Source organism: Bos grunniens, chromosome 25 (assembly GCF_055505025.1).
Source record: "Bos grunniens cultivar Pamir isolate PY7600 chromosome 25, Bosgru_T2T1.0, whole genome shotgun sequence".
Taxonomy (NCBI): Eukaryota; Metazoa; Chordata; class Mammalia; order Artiodactyla; family Bovidae; genus Bos; species Bos grunniens.
In genome coordinates this window covers 38,815,873-38,833,083 of record NC_141189.1, presented here as the reverse complement: position 1 = coordinate 38,833,083, position 17,211 = coordinate 38,815,873, and the positions used below count along the sequence as shown (strand labels likewise).

General features: G+C 46.1%; 1 protein-coding gene and 2 long non-coding RNA genes across 3 annotated transcripts in view; 1 reads left to right on the top strand and 2 right to left on the bottom strand.

The window, feature by feature from the left end:
* Positions 1-34: 34 nt before the first annotated feature.
* On the bottom strand, positions 35-920 carry LOC147345474 (uncharacterized). The gene is made up of 2 exons (XR_015154811.1): positions 795-920; positions 35-262 (listed from the first exon to the last, which is right to left on the bottom strand). It is a non-coding gene; the product is annotated as an uncharacterized LOC147345474 (long non-coding RNA).
* A 675-nt stretch (positions 921-1,595) lies between these two features.
* LOC147345472 (ectonucleotide pyrophosphatase/phosphodiesterase family member 7-like) overlaps positions 1,596-17,211 on the bottom strand; it is a 36,662-nt gene continuing 21,046 nt past the window's right edge. The window contains exons 3-6 of the mRNA XM_086375915.1: positions 9,789-10,415; positions 5,816-6,053; positions 4,324-4,447; positions 1,596-2,542 (exon numbers count right to left, since the gene is read on the bottom strand). Coding sequence (XP_086232041.1) covers positions 2,488-2,542; positions 4,324-4,447; positions 5,816-6,053; positions 9,789-10,415 — 1,044 coding nt within the window. The 3' untranslated portion in view covers positions 1,596-2,487. The remainder of the gene's footprint in view (positions 2,543-4,323; positions 4,448-5,815; positions 6,054-9,788; positions 10,416-17,211) is intronic.
* LOC147345473 (uncharacterized) lies at positions 9,758-11,023 on the top strand. Its single transcript, XR_015154787.1, has 2 exons — positions 9,758-9,896; positions 10,196-11,023. It is a non-coding gene; the product is annotated as an uncharacterized LOC147345473 (long non-coding RNA).

The window sequence follows — 17,211 nt, the reverse complement described above, 5'->3', positions numbered from 1 at the left end:
AGGCGGTGCAGTTCAGCAGGTGGTTAGTGCCGTGGTGGGCGGGGCGTCGAGGGGAAGTTGGAGGCGGGCTCTGGGCCTTGGAGGTGGGGCCACGGCAGAAGGGGCGGGGCCATGGCTTCGGTGGGGCGGAGTCAGAATTTAGCGCCAAGTTTCGCTGGGCGGGGCAGCGAGGGCTCCGCGGGAGAGTGTTCAGTCAGGCCGAGGGCCAGGTAATGCTTCTCGTTGTTCCAGCACTTTTTCGACAGTCTTTTTGGCAAGGCCCCTACGTGCAGAAGCGTCGTCCCTTGAGCCCTATCCTAGCCCTCCCCCGACTCCTCTGGGACTTCGGCCTCAAGCCCAGTCTCGGGTGCGAGGGTCGCCTCAGGGCCTGTGGTCTTAGGCCGGCGCTGCCCTTCCTCTCCTTGGCCAAGGGCGCTGAGGTAAAGTTGTTGGTTTGCACCTTTACCTCAGCCCTGCCCCGTACACGGAGGGCGAGGAGAGACCGAAGAGAACAGCAGGCCCCTCCAGGTTGGTGGGTGGCAGTTTTAATACGTGAGGGAGCTTGCTTAAGAGGCTTGTGTTGGGCACCCAAGGCCAATAGACCCCCACAGCCTCCTGACAGAACGCTAACAGTGCATGTGGAGGCCTTCACGGGTCCAGTCAGCCCGTGGTCCAGTGTCTCCTCAGCGCCTCGCTCTCTCAAGGCTGCATTCCTCAAACAGCTTCTACCGTGGGAACCATGGGCAGGCCGTACTTCTGAGAGCGGGAGAGGGATGAGGAGGCCCTGGTTGCCTGGGTGCGGCTAGGAGGCTCACCTCATTACCCAACCAGATTCGTTTGCCAGACGCTGAGATTTGAGGCAGAGAAGGGATTTATTCATGAGGCAGCCACTCGATACGAGGAAACAAACCTCAAATCTGCCTCCCTGTGGACGGGCAGGCGAGGGGCTGTGGGGTATTTATGGGCTAAAGAAGCAGGGTGGTTTCGCACCAAGGTGGGTGTGGAGTGAGATGATTGGAAATAAGTAAAAGGTGAGGTCATAGTTGTTTCATGCAAGGGCAACTAAACTATAGGCTTCTTCATGAGACCATCGGTCAGAAAACAGCAGGTTCTGATGGTGGAGTTTTTGACCCTCTGACGTCAAAGATCACCAAGCTCCCGCATGCCCAGTTGGAGGGTTGGTGGTCCTAATCAGTCTTAACTGGCCTGAACTAGACACAGCTGACTCCAACTTCCTGGAAAACAACTTGGGTGAACATCTTATTGTTTAGGCTTGGGGGGACGTGAAATCATTTGTAGCAACAAATAAAGTGAACTTGAACAGTGAAGGCAGGCTATAGGTGTGATGGGTTTAACCGTGATTACTCTGATTTCATTGATTTCTCCCAACACAGATAGGAACCCTTGCTCCCCCAGACCCCAATTAGGGTCTGTCTCTAACCCACAGAATCTTTAATTCACCAAATACTTTTTAAGCATAAACTATGTTCCTGGTAGGGTTTCCCTGGTGGTTCAGTAGTAAAGAATCTGCCTACAATGTAGGAGACCTGGGTTCGATTCCTGGGTTGGGAAGATCCCCTGGAGAAGGGGATGGCAGCCCACTCCATTATTCTTGCCTGGAGAATTCCATGAACAGAAGAGCCTGGCAGGCTATAGTCCATGGTGTCGCATAGAGTCAGACATGACTGAGCAACTAATACCTCACCTCATGTGCCTGGTACTATCAGGTGCTGAGGATGCAACAGTGAGAAGAACCAGGAGTGGTTCCCTGCCCTCCAGGGGCTCAGGGTTTCTATGGGGGAAATAGGTATTGAACTAATTATCACACAAATAAATGTAGAAGCACCATGGCAATATATACAGTGCCAGTGAACACATGGAACTATGAGGGCTTACAGTGGGAGCTTTGACTTTGCAGGGAAAAGAATCCAGAAAGGAGTTAGAATGGTACACAGGTGGGGATGGGGAAGAAAAGAAAAAAAGTTACTTCCATTTGACCTTATTATGTCTTGAGTAAAAAGCAGGACAGTGAAAGGCGCTGGTGCTGCCCCTGGAGTTTGAACTGTGTTCAGAGTCTAATAAGTTTACCTTCATAAATCTCTTGAAATAACTATTTGGAAGCATCTTGGGAGCTAATTTGTTAAATATACTTGCACAATGCAGTTGATGGGGACAGATGAGTCTTATTACCCCTTTCAGATGAGAAACACTTGAGCCCTGCTCAGCTATGAGAACAAGAGAGGAAAATTAATTCTAATTGAATGCGTTTGTTCTCTTATATCTGTTCTTCTACAAGAACCATGTGAGCACAGGATCTGACAAAAATTGTCCTTTATTCCATCAACAGTTGATTGAAGTAAAGAGTGTGAACTGTGGTTATTGCTGTGTTTTTACAAGGAATTAAAGGTTTCTGGGTCTGAAATGTTGCATAAATCCTCTGAGTCACAGCATCCTGGGGTAGAAACATCTGATGTAAGATGATTGGATCTTGGTCCTGAAGGAACGATGTTAGAGCTCGGTCATGCGTACTGGCTCACTTGTGCTGTTTTGGTCAGCTCTCTGCCTGCAGTGGTGAGTGGAAACCATTGGGAATGGGTCAAACTCATGAATACCAAGCTTTCTATTAACACACATAATAGCTATTAATTACCTTTCCTCTGAGGAACCAAAGGGCATACAGGGTCAAACCAGAGTAAGTGATGCTGCATGATGTTATACTAAGATATTAATAAATCTAGGCTTGTCTAGCCTCCCTGACGCCATAGATGGGAGGCAGATTGCGGAAGACCCCTAAGTGGGCCACACCATTGACCTACACACAGACAATACCTTTATCTTTGTCTGTGGGCTCTTGGGAGGGACAAAGGTCATAGGTAACATTTCTCACACCTGAGCTTGGAAGGATCAAGGCACTGAAGGGATTTGTAATGGTCCATGGACCTCACAGATGTGGTGTGTTCAGGTGTTAGTGAAGATTAGGACTGCTATTTAACATAGAAAGTGAAAATTCCAGTGGTATTGATGTGGAGAGAAGCTTTAGGGTATATCTAAACAGTCCTTTCAGTGGCAGAAGACATGCATATATGCACACACTATAGTAAAGATTCAACTTCTGGATTTGAGACTTGCTTTAATAATGATGATGATGGTGATGGTGGATGATGAAAAACTAATACATTTTAACTATATGAAATGGTTACCTTTTAGAAATTATGCTGTGGGAATGGCCATTCAATCAGTACCTTGAGGTTTTTCCTTTCTTTCTTCTATGGCTAATGGTTTCTGCAGAAAAGGACCAATTGATTTCTTTCTAAAATGTTGCTTCAGGGTATAGAGACTTTTATAGGTCATGTTTCAACTTATAGGAAAATTTTATAGTTCAAATATAAATTACATTAAATGTGGGCTTTGTAATGGAGTTAAGGTTAAGTAAAGTTCTGACTTTCCTTAGGCTATTTATGGTGTTCAGGAGGCCTCCATGCTGTTGAGACAGGAGCTCTTTGAAAGCAGAGGCATGGTCAGGATTGAGTGTCACATGGGATGTGAGAGGCTCAGTCTCCTGATGTAACTATGGAGATGTAGAAAGCAGTGTACCAGGGCCGTTGAGTGCTTTTGTTGATGGCAGGACCAGTTCAACCAGGGTTGAACTGTGTTCCCCTGAAAGGATGTGTTGGAAGTCATGACCCCTGGTACTTAGGAATGTGACGTCATTTGGAAATAGGGTCTCTGCATGTGTAATTAAGTTAGGAGGAGATCATACTGGAATACAGGTGACTGTGAATTCCATGATTGGTGTCCTTTTAAGAGGAGAGAATTCCATGTGAAGACAGAGATTCAGAGAGAAGTTGGCTATGTGATGGTGGGCACAGAGATTGTGTCTACAAGCCAAGGAATGCCAAGGATTGCTGGCAACCAAGAGGAGCTAGTAGAAGCCAGGAAGACTTCTCCCCTACACATTTCAGAGGGATCAAGTGAATACCTCGATCTCGGACTTCTAACCTCTAGTTCCACAAGACAACAAGTTTCTATTGTTGTAATCCACCCCAGTATGTGGTGCTTTGTTATGGCAATCCTGGGAAATGAATGAAACTGGAACATAGTTTTTGGTGCCAAGTGCAAAATGAAAATGGGGTCTTTGTTAAAAATCAGGATTTTTGAGATCAAACCAAGCTGGGGGCTCTTCTGAGTCTTGGTCCCTGTACTACTGCCCAGACTGCAAGTTCACAAAGATATCCCTGGTTGCTGGGTCCTCAAAGTGCTGGACCCTGACACACTCAGAAAGTGGTTGAAATGGGTTATTACAGTGTGCACTGATCAACCACAGAAAACTCTCAGACTACTCACGTCTTTTTCCGACAAAAGACTGTGAATGTCACGCCAGCGACAAACAGAACCACAAGGACTCCTGTGACAACTGTGAGACTGATTGCTGTGTTTTGGAGAGCAGATGCCCTCTTCATCTCTGCTCCTGTTAATAAAAAATCAGATGGTTTTAAATGATCTGATTAAGAGGCTGCTCCTGGGTCTCTGGGAAGTTTCCTATCCAGGCACTGGTGAATATTAATTATGGAAACGAAATGTACATTTAACCCAAGAAAGTGCTCACTGTAGAGAAATCTCATAGGACAAGTCATTGAAAGCCAATTTACTAAATGACCTATTCGCCAAATGACCCATTTGCCTAATGACCACTTTGCCAAATGACCAATTTGCTAAAACCCAATTCACTGAAAATCAGTTGGTAGGATGTCCTGCTTATCAATAACGGATGATCAAACACACCTCACCCCAGGCTCCCAGGATTACATATGGGGCAGGTGTAGGGGCCAAAGAGTTGTAACAAAACTCTAAAACTTAAAAAGAAATTCTCAATAACTTAGAGAATTGCCATTCATTTAGTTTTCTGCAAACATCCTGTTTCTAGTAAATTCACATGAAGATTGTGGGTCTAGTTTCTAATTGCTCAGTTGTGTTCCCAACTCTATGACCCCCATGGATTGTAGTCTGTGAGGCTTCTCTGTCCATGGTATTCTCCAGGCAAGAATACTGGAGTGGGTAACTATTTCTTTCTCCAGGGGATCTTCCCAACCCAGGGACCAAACCCAGGTCTCCCGCATTGTGGGCAGATTCTTTACCGTCTGAGCCACCAGAGAAGATTGTGGGTAGTGGCTTGGCAGAAGGGAAGAGTGCAGGGAGCTGTTCCTTGTACTCCATTTCGAATGAGTGTGGTTGCTCTAAGCATCTGATAAATCACTGGGCACTAAGTCTCCCCACAGAAGAAATGCTGGCGAGTGTTTGTAAACAGCCAAATTCCCAGAGATGCTTCCTTTCTTTATATCACCGAGATTTAGTTTTTTGAAGTCTTAAGGATTCTCAGCCTCATTTACAGGAACCCCTGCCCCCATGTCTAGCCATGAGAAGAGCACTAAAGCTTTTTTCCTCTCCTGTGAGCAGCTTTTCTCTGGGTACCAGCATGCAGAGTTGCTGAAGGAAGGCCGCTTTTCAGAATCTACAAGGGGCATCTGGGGGGCAGACTCTACATGTTTTCTGAGGCTCAGAAGGATTATTGCCTGATACCCTCTATGGAGAGCCTTCCTTTTTGCCCTGTAGGCACTGTATAAAATGTCACCAACACAGCAAGGGACTTCCTCCTTCATCTGCTACCTGTTCACAGCTGCTGCTGATAATCTTGTGCTGGGGGCACTGAAGCTGCCAGGAAACAGGATTGTTCTGCTTGATGTTTCCCCGATTCAGAAAACCCCTTTTTGAATCTTCTCTATCTCAGGACAGAACAAACCACACTACCAATCTCTTGGTGGTGGCTTTTGTGTCTCACCTGTGTGCTGGTCGTAAGTGTCTACCAGCATTTCCTGGGTGACTGCCAGGGAGCCATTGTGGGGCTCAGGGGTAACTCCCAGGAGCTTACACATGAGGGGGTAGATGTGGATGCTGTCAAAGGGCTCAGCCAGGTGATTCTTCTTGAAATCAGGCCCGAAAGCTCTGAATATGGTCTTCATATCCATGCAGACATTATCAAAACCATGATCTCCTTTGTTGAAATATAGTATAATTCGCTGAAAAATAATAACAACGAAACAGTCATTTAAGATTCCAGTCCTCTGAAAGAAAATTGCCCCTTAGTTAATTCCATAGTTGTTAGATCCAGGAAATCTTTGAGCACTTAAATGACAAGGAAGGACACTGCTCTCTGCAGTGGCAGAAAGGAGCAGGCATGGAAGATCTTTAAAGAAGAGAATAAAGCTCACAACTTCCCTGGTGGCTCAGATGGTAAAGAAGCTGCCCACAATTTGGGATTCCTGGGTTCAGTCCCTGGGTCAGGGAGATACCCTGGAGTGGGAAATGGCAACCCACTCCAGTATTCTTGCCTGGAGAATTCTGTGGACAGAGGAGCCTGGTGTGTGGGGTCACAAGGAGTCAGACACTCCTGAGTGACTAACACTTTCTTTTTCAAAGAAAAGCACACCTGTTGGAAGCAGTAATAAGATAGTAATACTGACGGTCCTAATAGGCGCAAACATAGAGGGCTCACTGTGCACCAAGAAGTGTTCTGAATGTTTTATAAAGTGAAGGCTCTATCCTCATCACTGCCATTTTACAGATGAATAAACTACCCTGAGTCATGTAGTAGCCAATGTTGGAGCAGGTGTTTGAACCCAGACTGGCTCTAGAGCTAGGAGCATTTATTTTCTTTTTCAAAAATATTTATTTATTTATTTGACTTCGCCACATCTTAGCTGTGGCACACTCCTAGTTGGGGCTTGTGGGGTTGAGGATTGAGTTTGGGCCCCTGCATCGGGAGCTCAGAGTCTTAGCCACTGAACCAACAGGAAAGTCCCCAGGTATGTTGTTTCTTATGGCACAAAGTTGCATATTTTTTTGGGGGGGCGGGGGAGAGGAGGATTAAAGAGGAGGGTATCAGGATTGTAGGTAATTGTTTAATGAGTACTAGATAGATTTTTGTCTGACCCCTTTTCAAGGGACAAAGTAACATCAGTCACACCACAGCACTGTTTATATTTTCTTATTTTCTTAGGACCAACAGATACTCTGGCATGTCAGACATGTGATCTCTGTGTATTGAAAAGTTGGTCTCATAGTTGTCTTGATGCCTGTCTGCTCAGCTCAGGCTCCCTCACCTGGCTAAAGAAACCAGTCCAAAGGCATTTGAGGCCATGCTATGCTCTTGTGCTCAGTCACTCAGTTATGTCCAACTCTGCAACCCCATGGACTGTAGCCCTCCAGGCTCCTCTGTCCATGGGATTTCCCAGGCAAGAATACTGGAGCAGGGTTGCCATTTCCTACTCCAGGGGATCTTCCCCGCCCAGGGATCAAATCCATGTCTTGTGTCTCCTGCATTGGCAGGTGGAATCTTTACCACTGCGCCACCTGGGAAGAACTTGATGCCATGGGGCAGCCTGTTAAGAACAGTTAAGTGATCCCAGTAATGGCCTCATGTTCTTTGCAAGCTCCTAAGAGCGCCGAAGAATTGATGCTTTTGAACTGTGATGTTGGAGAAGACTCTAGAGAATCCCTTGGACTGCAAGGAGATCCAACCAGTCCATTCTAAACGAGATCAGCCCTGGGTGTTCTTTGGAAGGAATGATGCTAAAGCTGAAACTCCAGTACTTTGGCCACCTCATGCGAAGAGTTGACTCACTGGAAAAGACTCTGATGCTGGGAAGGATTGGGAGCAGGAGGAAAAGGGGATGACAGAGGATGAGGTGGCTGGATGGCATCACCGACTCGATGGACATGAGTTTGAATGAACTCCGGGAGTTGGTGATGGACAGGGAGGCCTGGCTTGCTGCTATTCATGGGGTTGCAAAGAGTCGGACACGACTGAGTGACTGAACTGAACTGAACTGAATCCTAAGAGAGAAGAGTCACACCCACTCTGCTCTGCACATCAAGGCAGGCAGGTGGGTGGGAATATGAGCAGTGGACTCAATTAGAGCATTGAGACACAAAAGATTTTCTGTCTAACAGATAGTTTGCCAGAAGATTAAACTGATCACTGCATCCCATCCCTCAAACTATCTGGTTGGTCATGCTGGGAATAGGACTGTCCAATTAAATGTCTTATCATCCCTCTCAAACTGTGACATCATTAACCAGGTTTACAAAGGGGTCAGTACTATGGAAACTTCTTGGCAGGGCCTTTGCTCCAGGCCACGTGGGGGCTTACAAAATACCAATTAAGTTTTGCATTTTACTGTAAATGTTTCCACCAATATTAAACAATAACCTTATGAGCTTTCCCAGACCTGTTATACTCTGGACTTTCAGCAACTGAAGAGTATACAGATTGCAAATGTAATTATGACATTTGGCTTCTGTTCATAGCCTTAGACAAGGATCCTTCAGGTTGTACCTGAGACAGTCTTCTGTCATGTGATATTGAAGCATCACTTAAACTTTGTTCTGTCATGAATTATTGGTTGGTAGTTTTAAAAAAAATGGGATGCAGTGATCAATTTAATCTTCTGCCTGCCTTGATGCGCATGTCTTATGTATGTCTCACAATTAGCATTGATTTTGGTATTTTCTTCTTTAGGCTTCTTATTTTTTTCGTAACAGCTGTGTTGAGATATAATTCATATACAATGCAATGTATCCATTTAAAGTATACGATTCAATGGTATCTAATGTATTCACAGAGTTGTGAAACTATCATCACAGTCAATTTTAGAACGCTTCCATCACCCCAAAAAGAAAGCCTATACCCCTCAGCAGTTACTCCCCAATCTCCCTACAACTTCCCCTGGTCCTAGACAATCACCAATCTATGCTCCGTATCTATAAAATTGTGTATTCTAGACATTTCATTTAAATGGAATCATACAATATGTGGTCTCTGCTATCTGACTTCTTTCACTGAGCCTTATGCTCTCAAGGTTCATTCACATGATAACACGTTTCAGTACTTCATTTCCTTTTAATGGCTACATAGTATTCCACTGTATGGCTAGACCCTCTTTTGTTTATCCATTCATCAGCTGACGGGCATTTTGGTTGTTTTCACCTTTTGTTTATTAGGAATAATACTGCCATGGGCATCTGTGTATAAATTTTTATGTGATCAGGATTGCCTTTTTTCTTTTGACTGTATGCAAATGGGAATGAGAAGGTGTTTTTTTGGGGGAGGGAGGGGTGTTAATCTCTTGTTGATCCAACACATAGGCTTGGGTTTGTACATCAGCCTTACATTTCTAATACCAAATCACTCCTCTCCAGCTTTGGTTTCTTCCTTATTACAAAGGGAAGATAAGAGAATCAACCTTTAGGGTTGTTAGGAAAACAAAAATAAAGTGTGTGTGTGTGCGCTCAGTTGCTCAGTTGTTTCTGACTCTTTATGACCTGATGGACTATAGCCTGCCAGGCTCCTCTGTCCATGGGATTCTCCAGGCAAGAATACTGAAGTAGGTTGCCCTTTCTTCCTCCAGGGGATCTTCCCGACTCAGGGATCAAACCCACATCTCCTATAATTCCTGCATTGAGGTAGATCATTGAGCAACCAGGGAAGCCCAAACATGAAATAACTCATGTTAAATTTTTAACACAGCCCTAGACACAACCTTGGTCAGAGATATATGTCATTATTGTTGCATAATGGTAAGATGGAGCAGGGTAGGTAGGGTGGGATGCGGGGAGGTGGGGAACACTCAGAAAATAGTGGGCTACTACTAACTCATCATGCATGCACTTATGTTTTAATTTTTTTCAGAACAGTCCTTCCCTACTGGCTGCCTTCCAGATCCAAGATGGACTCTATTTTAGAATCCACTCACCCCGCTGATGCTATAACCAGGGTCGGCGTACATCACGATTGGCAGGACCCGCTCGTGTTTGGCAAAATGGAAGCGTTCTGGAAATTCCTCCTTCTTATAGACATTGAGGTGAGGATGAGCGTTCTTCAGCGCTTGGTAAACAGCTTCCTCTTGCCCTGGTTTGGGCAGAAGCATCCCAAAGCCGCCGTAGTCCACAATGTCAAACTGGACCAAGTCCTTGAAGCTGATGTAGTTTCTCAGGAGGATCTCGGTGATGTTGGGTTTCTTTTTCATGGTGGTCATGCCGTGGTCTGACGTGATGATGACATTGAGGTGCTCAGTCAAGCTGTGCCTCCCAATGGCTTCCAGCAGGTACCCGATGGTTCTGTCGATTTGCTGAATCATTGCCCTCCTATTCTCTGTGTCAGGTCCGTAGAGGTGTCCCACGCTATCTGGCTCTCCATAGTACAGGGTCACGAAGTCAAAATCTTCCTTGGTGAACCAGTTCATGACGATGTCGATGTTCTGTCTCCACTCTGTCTCGTTGCCATTTGGGTGGGTGTGCGACTCCACCAGGGACCGCTGGACAGCCTCTCCTTGGTACTTGGCGCCTCCCCCGGGATAGTGGAATGACGCTGTTTTCCTCCCCTGCGAGTGCAAGAATAAAAGCCTGTTAGAGCTGTTTCTTCTGTCTTTCTCATCATATGCAAAGCCCAACATGTTGGCAGCCCTGCCCCAGTCCAGAAACATGCATAGAAAACATGTGGGCTTTGGAGGCAGATGGGATTGGGCTTCATTCCTGACATCACCAGGATCTCCTGGAATCTAAAACACCGATAATTGGAAGACGTGCCTTTATTGGAGAAGGCAATGGCACCTCACTCCAGTACTCTTACCTGGAAAATCCCATGGACGGAGGAGCCTGGTGGGCTGCAGTCCATGGGGTCGCTAAGAGTCGGACACGACTGAGCGAGTTCACTTTCACTTTTCACTTTCATGCATTGGAGAAGGAAATGGCAACCATCTCCAGTGTTCTTGCCTGGAGAATCCCAGGGACGGGGGAGCCTGGTGGGCTGCCGTCTATGGGGTCGCATAGAGTTGGACACTACTGAAGCCACTTAGCAGCAGCAGTGAAGAAAAATGCTGCCAGTGAAACCGCTGACACTTCAGTGACTGGAAGATGTGTTCCAATTTGGGATGGCAAAATAAAAAATAAAAACGTTCCTTGGATTGGAGGAGAAATGGTACTTTCTAAACTGGCGGTGGTGAGTGAGTTCTTTAGTCTCGTAGTGCTTCAGTGTTTCTGCCTGTAAAATGCCAAGAAGCTGATGGGACTTTTTTGAGGATTAATCCAGATAGCTTTAAGATCAAGTGTTGGCATTGTGTTTTGGCCCTTGGCAGGCACTCTTTTCATTGCCTCTAGACCTAACAAGCCACCACAAGCCTTCCCCAGTGTGTCCAGTGTGTGCAGTGGGCAGTTAATATATTTGCCTGCCCAGCGCCCACTCCACCATCTGCAGGTTTGGAGCATCTGACATCCCCTGGAGGCTCTCCTCCTTGCTCTTGCTCCATGCCTGGTTTGGGGTGTGTTGGTCCCACATCAGGCTCCAGAGGTGGGGTGTGGCTCTGGGCTGGCCAGTCAGGGGACACTGTGTCCCCTGGCCACAGCAGTTGGTTGAGCCTTGGGCCCATGTCCCAGCCAGAGCCAACGAGATGAGATCTGCGGACTCCCTCTGGGGCTGTTAGAGATGAAAGAATTTGCCTAGCTGTTCCCATCTCTAATGTTTATAGACTCTGGGGTATTTGCAAAAGCGAAGGCTGTCATCTTATTCCCTGTGCAGATGTCTGCTTGATGCCGGACCCAGAGGCAGACAACAGAGCAGTTAAAGGTGTGCTTATTGCTGGGTTGCCTGGGTTTATCTTTTCTCTTTCATTTGGATGTGTGTTGCCAAAACGCTCTCCACCTCTGTCTCCTCATCTGTAAAGTGGGGATGTTAATGCCACCTCGTGGGGTGGTTGCAGGGACTAAATGCACGTGGAGCACATTGGTAAGCGTTCAGTGAGCTCAGCTTTTGTCTTTCCTGGAGAGGAACAAAGAGCATTGGGCCCAATCGCACGATCAGGTAGAGGGGTAATGATTATTTCCTCCAGTTTCTGTCTCATGAGGGGCATTGAAGGTGGAACTGAAATGTGCCTGTAGACCCCCGGGTTGGAGTCTGCAGAAGGAAGCTGAGATTGGAGGCTCTGGTCATGGAAGGAATGGCTGCAACAGGGAGCATGGGATTCCTCACGTCCGAGGAAGGTGGTGGGTCATCCATGAAATTCTGCTGAATCTCGCAAGGCCTGACCAGAGCCTGGGGTTGCTGCTTGACCTGAAACTGTTGTCAGTGGCCCAGCCACCTTCAACCTCTCTGTCACACTGCGGGAAACCAGGCAAGGCACTAGATTACAGTCGACAGAAGAGCCCTGGCCTCCTTAAAAGCCTCCTTAAAAGCCGTCATGGGAGGAGCTGCTTGTCTCTTCCCTCTCCTTGTCTCCAGTGGGTAAACTGGGGAAAGAGGGGTGGGGTGGGGGCTCGAGAGAGTGGACCATGGGTCACGCTCCTTCTTTTCCAGGCATCTGGGGCCACCAGAGAGTCTGTGGTGGGGTAGGGAGCGTGCTGGGGATCAGAGCTTTGACTCAGATCTGAGATGAAGGTTTTACCATGAGCAGAACTGAGTCTTCAGACTGAAAATGAGGCTGTGTTAGCAACACAAGTAATTTCAAAGTCATGAAAATATTAAGCGATAATACTCCTCGGCAGAAAGGTGTTTTTTTTTTGGATAAAGCCTGGTAAAATTGTTAGGAAAATAAAATAATTTTATGTACACTCACCAACGAGTTAACAGTAAGATGGACCCATATCACTAAATATGTTGTTGTAAAGCAGCTCCTTGACCAGGACTGGGCACATACTAGGCACTTGATAAATTTCTGGTTCCATAAATGACTGACCTGCTTATTTGGGGAGCAACTACTTTTCTTCATCCTGGCTGTTAACTTGAGGGCTGTTCTGTGACTCTTCTTGTATTACCCAAGATTTGGATATTCTGAAAAACTCTCTACAGTTCAATGGCTTTAGTAGAGCCAAGAGAGGGTACTGGTGTAATGGTGTCAATTTGGTATAGGGAATAAATTATGGGATGAACTGTGGGGTATTAGCACCTGGGTCATGGCTATGTGGCATACGACTGGGTATAAAAGTATAATCAAGTGTAATGCCAAACTTACCATGTACCATTTGAGAGAAAGAGGCAGGTAAGCTATTTGGAAGTTGTAGGGGATGCTGTTGGGGCCCCATCCAGATCCCCTTATTGGGCTTGTGCACCCACATCCATTTCTGTGGGGGTGCTGCTAATGTCTCACTGTTCCTCCATGTTTTGGAAAAATCCCGTTGCCAAGTGGCCAGACCTGCCTCACCTGAGTAGGTAGCCTATACTGGTCTTTTATCCTCAGCAGCCCACGGCTAGTGACCAGCAGCAGGACATAAAGCCAGCTCCCTGGCTTCAGGGTGGGATAACATGGGGTGCAATTCATGTTCCTGTGCTCCTGGGGGATCAGGCTGAAGCTGGTGTCCAGCAGAGGGCACATCTCACTTAGCTCATTCTCCTGCCACGTCAGTTTTCCTTACTCCCGTCTCCTGAGAGCTCTCTCTCCATATGTTACATGCACTGCGTCCCTGCCTCAGGCTCTGGTTTTAGGAAGCTTGACCCAAGACAGAAGTCCTAACACTAAACGCTTTGCACAGTTCCAGAAGTTCTTCTGTCCATAGCTGTAGGTGAATATTGTCCCTTCTGCCCTCCAGCGTTCATTTCCTATTTTGGGATCCGGTTTTATGTTCTCTAAAGCACTTTCCCCAACCTGAAATTACCTTAATTTGCTTGCTTTGAAAACTATCTAATTCCCTCCTCTAGAAAGTGTGGCTGTTTTTGTTGAATGCATTTTTCTTGGGACCTAGGACAGGCCTAGCTCAGACTTAAGTGCTGACTGCTGATTAAGTGCATGCTGCATGAATGCATGAATCACATCTCCTTTTAGGGGCAGAAAACCTACCTTCTTCTCTCTTGATTAACTTATGGAAATAGTTTCATAAATGCTTTCTCTTTTGGGTTCTAGTGTCTTATTTGTAACCTCTACAGGTAACACATTTTCCTTTCTGATAATAGAATTTCTATGGTTGCTTTAACTTGCAAATCCTCTAATATTTATTTATTGCATTTCTGATTGGCATTAGACATAATTCTTAGTTTTTAGCGATGGTAGTTTGTTTAACTCTAAGTGTAAATTGACTTTGCTCTCAAGTATGGATTGATTGGAAGGATGAAACTTCCAACATTTTGTAGAACACAGTTTGGCTATTTTATTATTTAGAATAAGCTGACATTGACATTGTGAGGGACTTAGGCAGCACTGCATATTAGTTAAGTTCCTAGGTATTTGCCTGTTAAATCTCAGATGTTCCCGACTTAAAATTGTTTTCTCGTGCTATATTCTTAACACATATTCTTTCTTTAAAGGTATCCAAGCTGTGGTCTTAGGAAGCTATGGTTTTTCTCGCTTGGTCCCATAGAAATTTTAGGATTTATGATGCTTTGTGAAATGAGCTCCAGAGAGAAATATATATGTGAGCATGTGTATACACACACATACATACACACACACTTGACTCTGTTTATTTGGGATCTACGATAATCAAAAGTGCTATTTTCAACAAATACTTCTGAGAAACAATCTGAGCACTTAATTGGATGCAAAAGAGTGGGTATTTACTATTCTACCCTTTAATTAGCATAATCAGTGTTTCCAGAAGCAATAGCAATTGGAAAATCACTAGTTTTATTAGGTGCATTATTCTTCCTTAGTGTACTATTGCATCAGTGTGGCTATTACTCTTAAGCTGCTGCTTTAAAACAAGAGTTGATACTTCTTAGGGCAAAGCCTGAGTGTTGGCTTTTGTATAGAATCTACAGAACTCTTTGGGGCTTCCCTGGTGGCTCAGACAGTAAAGAATCTGCCTGCAATGCGGGAGACCTGGGTTCGATCCCTGGGTCGGGAAGATCCCCTGGAAAAGGAAATGGCTACCCACTCCAGTATTCTTGTCTAGAGAATTCTATGAACAGAGGAACCTGGCAGACTATAGGCCATAGGGTCACAAAGAGTTGGACGAGACTGAGCAACAAACACTTAACAGAACTCTTCAGAACCAATCATTAGTGAAAGAGTTTCAGTTTGGTTTTGTGTTTTGTCTTGTCTCTTCTTTTAGTGGACGGAATTAATGTCACCAAGATGTATAGGTTTTATAAAGGGCCCTGAAGTGTTCATCCCATTGTACTTTGGTGGATAGTATGTTTAGTGGTTTAGGGAAAGGAGTTAGTTACACATTCTTGGGAATGACTGAGTGGAAAGAGATGGACTCCATGTATTGGGCTGGCCAGAAAATTTGGGTTTTTCTGTAATAGCTTATGGAAAAACCCAAACAAAGTTTTTGACCAATCCAATATTTGAAACCATAAGTTGGTTCTGAGTGTTTTCATCGTTCTTCTGTGTTCTGGAGGCGTCACTGAACAGAAGGAATAGAGAGGGCCAAGAGTCTGTGTTTTAACCCTCCCACGCCCTTTTGGAGGTCGGAGTATTATTCTTAGAACCTTTATGATGTGTGATGGAGACACAATTTGTACCAGTACTGGGATGCATTATGTTGCTATTAATGCTCTTCTAAGCAAAAACTGCTGGCACCCTCTTTCTCACAGCTTTTCCAAGTTTGGAAGCTTTTGTCTAGGAGATCTGGCTGACACTGAGAACCTTAGCTGCCCTCCCCACCGTCTCTCCAAATCCCCTCCTGGTGGCAGCCTACCGCGGTCCTGTTACAGACTCTTGGCAGACATGAGTATCTCACCCACACCATTTCACATCTTAATACTCTTTCTGTCTCTTCCATAAGAGGAGAAACATGCCCCTAGGTTTTCATGGCTTCCCAGGTGGTACAGTGGTAAAGAACCCACCTGCAATGCAGGAGACCCGGGTTCCATCCCTGGGTCAGGAAGATCCCCTGGAGAAGGGAAGGGCAACCCACTCCAGTATTCTTGCCTGGAGAATCCCATGGACAGAGGAGCCTGGTGGACTACAGCCATGGGGTTGCAAAGAGTCGGACACAGCTGAGTAACTAACACTTTCACCTTCCTGGGTCTCACAGCCATAGCTGCCTGCCTTTCTCTGAGAATTAGGACTTCTGAACTTGGTGAAATACCTTAGTCATTGATCAGGTTCAGTTATCCCAGGAGCTTGTTTAAAATCCCAGCCTGCTCTCTGGAACTTCCCCGGTGGTCCAGTGGTTAACACTTTGTGTTCCCAGTGCTGGAGGAGCTGGGTTCGATCTCTGGTCAGGGAGCTAGATCCAGCATGCTGCAACTAAAGATCGCGCATACTTCAACGCAGATCCTGCACATGGCAGTGAAGATCACGCATGCTGCAACTAAGACCCTGCTGCTGCTGCTAAGTCGCTTCAGTCGTGTCTGACTCTGTGCGACACCATAGATGGCAGCCCACCAGGCTCCTCCATCCCTGGGATTCTCCAGGCAAGAACACTGGAGTGGGTTGCCATCTCCTTCTCCAATGCATGAAAGTGAAAAGGGAAAGTGAAGTTGCTCAGTCGTGTCCAACTCTTAGCGACCCCATGGACTGCAGCCCACCAGACTCCTCCGTCCATGGGATTTTCCAGGCAAGAGTACTGGAGTGGGGTGCCATTGCCTTCTCTGCAACTAAGACCCAGTGCAGGCCAAAAAAAAGTCCCAACTTGCTTTCAGTGGAGCCTCTCCATTCATAGCCTGACCGTTAGGGAAGTCCCGATGGTGTGAGGATACCCTCGTGGACTGTGGAGATTGGATGCAAAGGTGGTTGAGAATCCCATCTCATAGGCATCATCTGCCAAGAGACACTGATTCTCATGAATCTTGATGGACTCTGGCAGCATTAGCGTCACTGAAGAAAAACATTTTAGTCCTATTAAAGGTGAATGCATCAGTATCCACAGAGCCTACCTGGAAGAGACTCAGAAGAAGGATGGATTTTCCCAGTGATGGATACAGGGTGGGCCGCCTTCCTGCAACCCCACCTGGCAATGCAAATGTGCCCACCCCATGGCATTTGGCATTTGTCACCCTGTTTTGGCAGGGGCGGTTGCTGACCTGGGACCACAGGTTTGCTCTGATTACAGGAGATTTTTGAGCCAGCTCCTCAGGGAATTGGCTGAATGGCCCTTCCTGGGCAGGATGAGATACACCAACTTGACATTTGCTTGCCAAATGAGTGGTGTGTTGTCAGCTGCCTGGCCCTGCACCAGATCCTCATTTTGCACAACCACTTATGAATTCAGCAAAGAGGAAAAGCACTCTGATTATGAATTGAG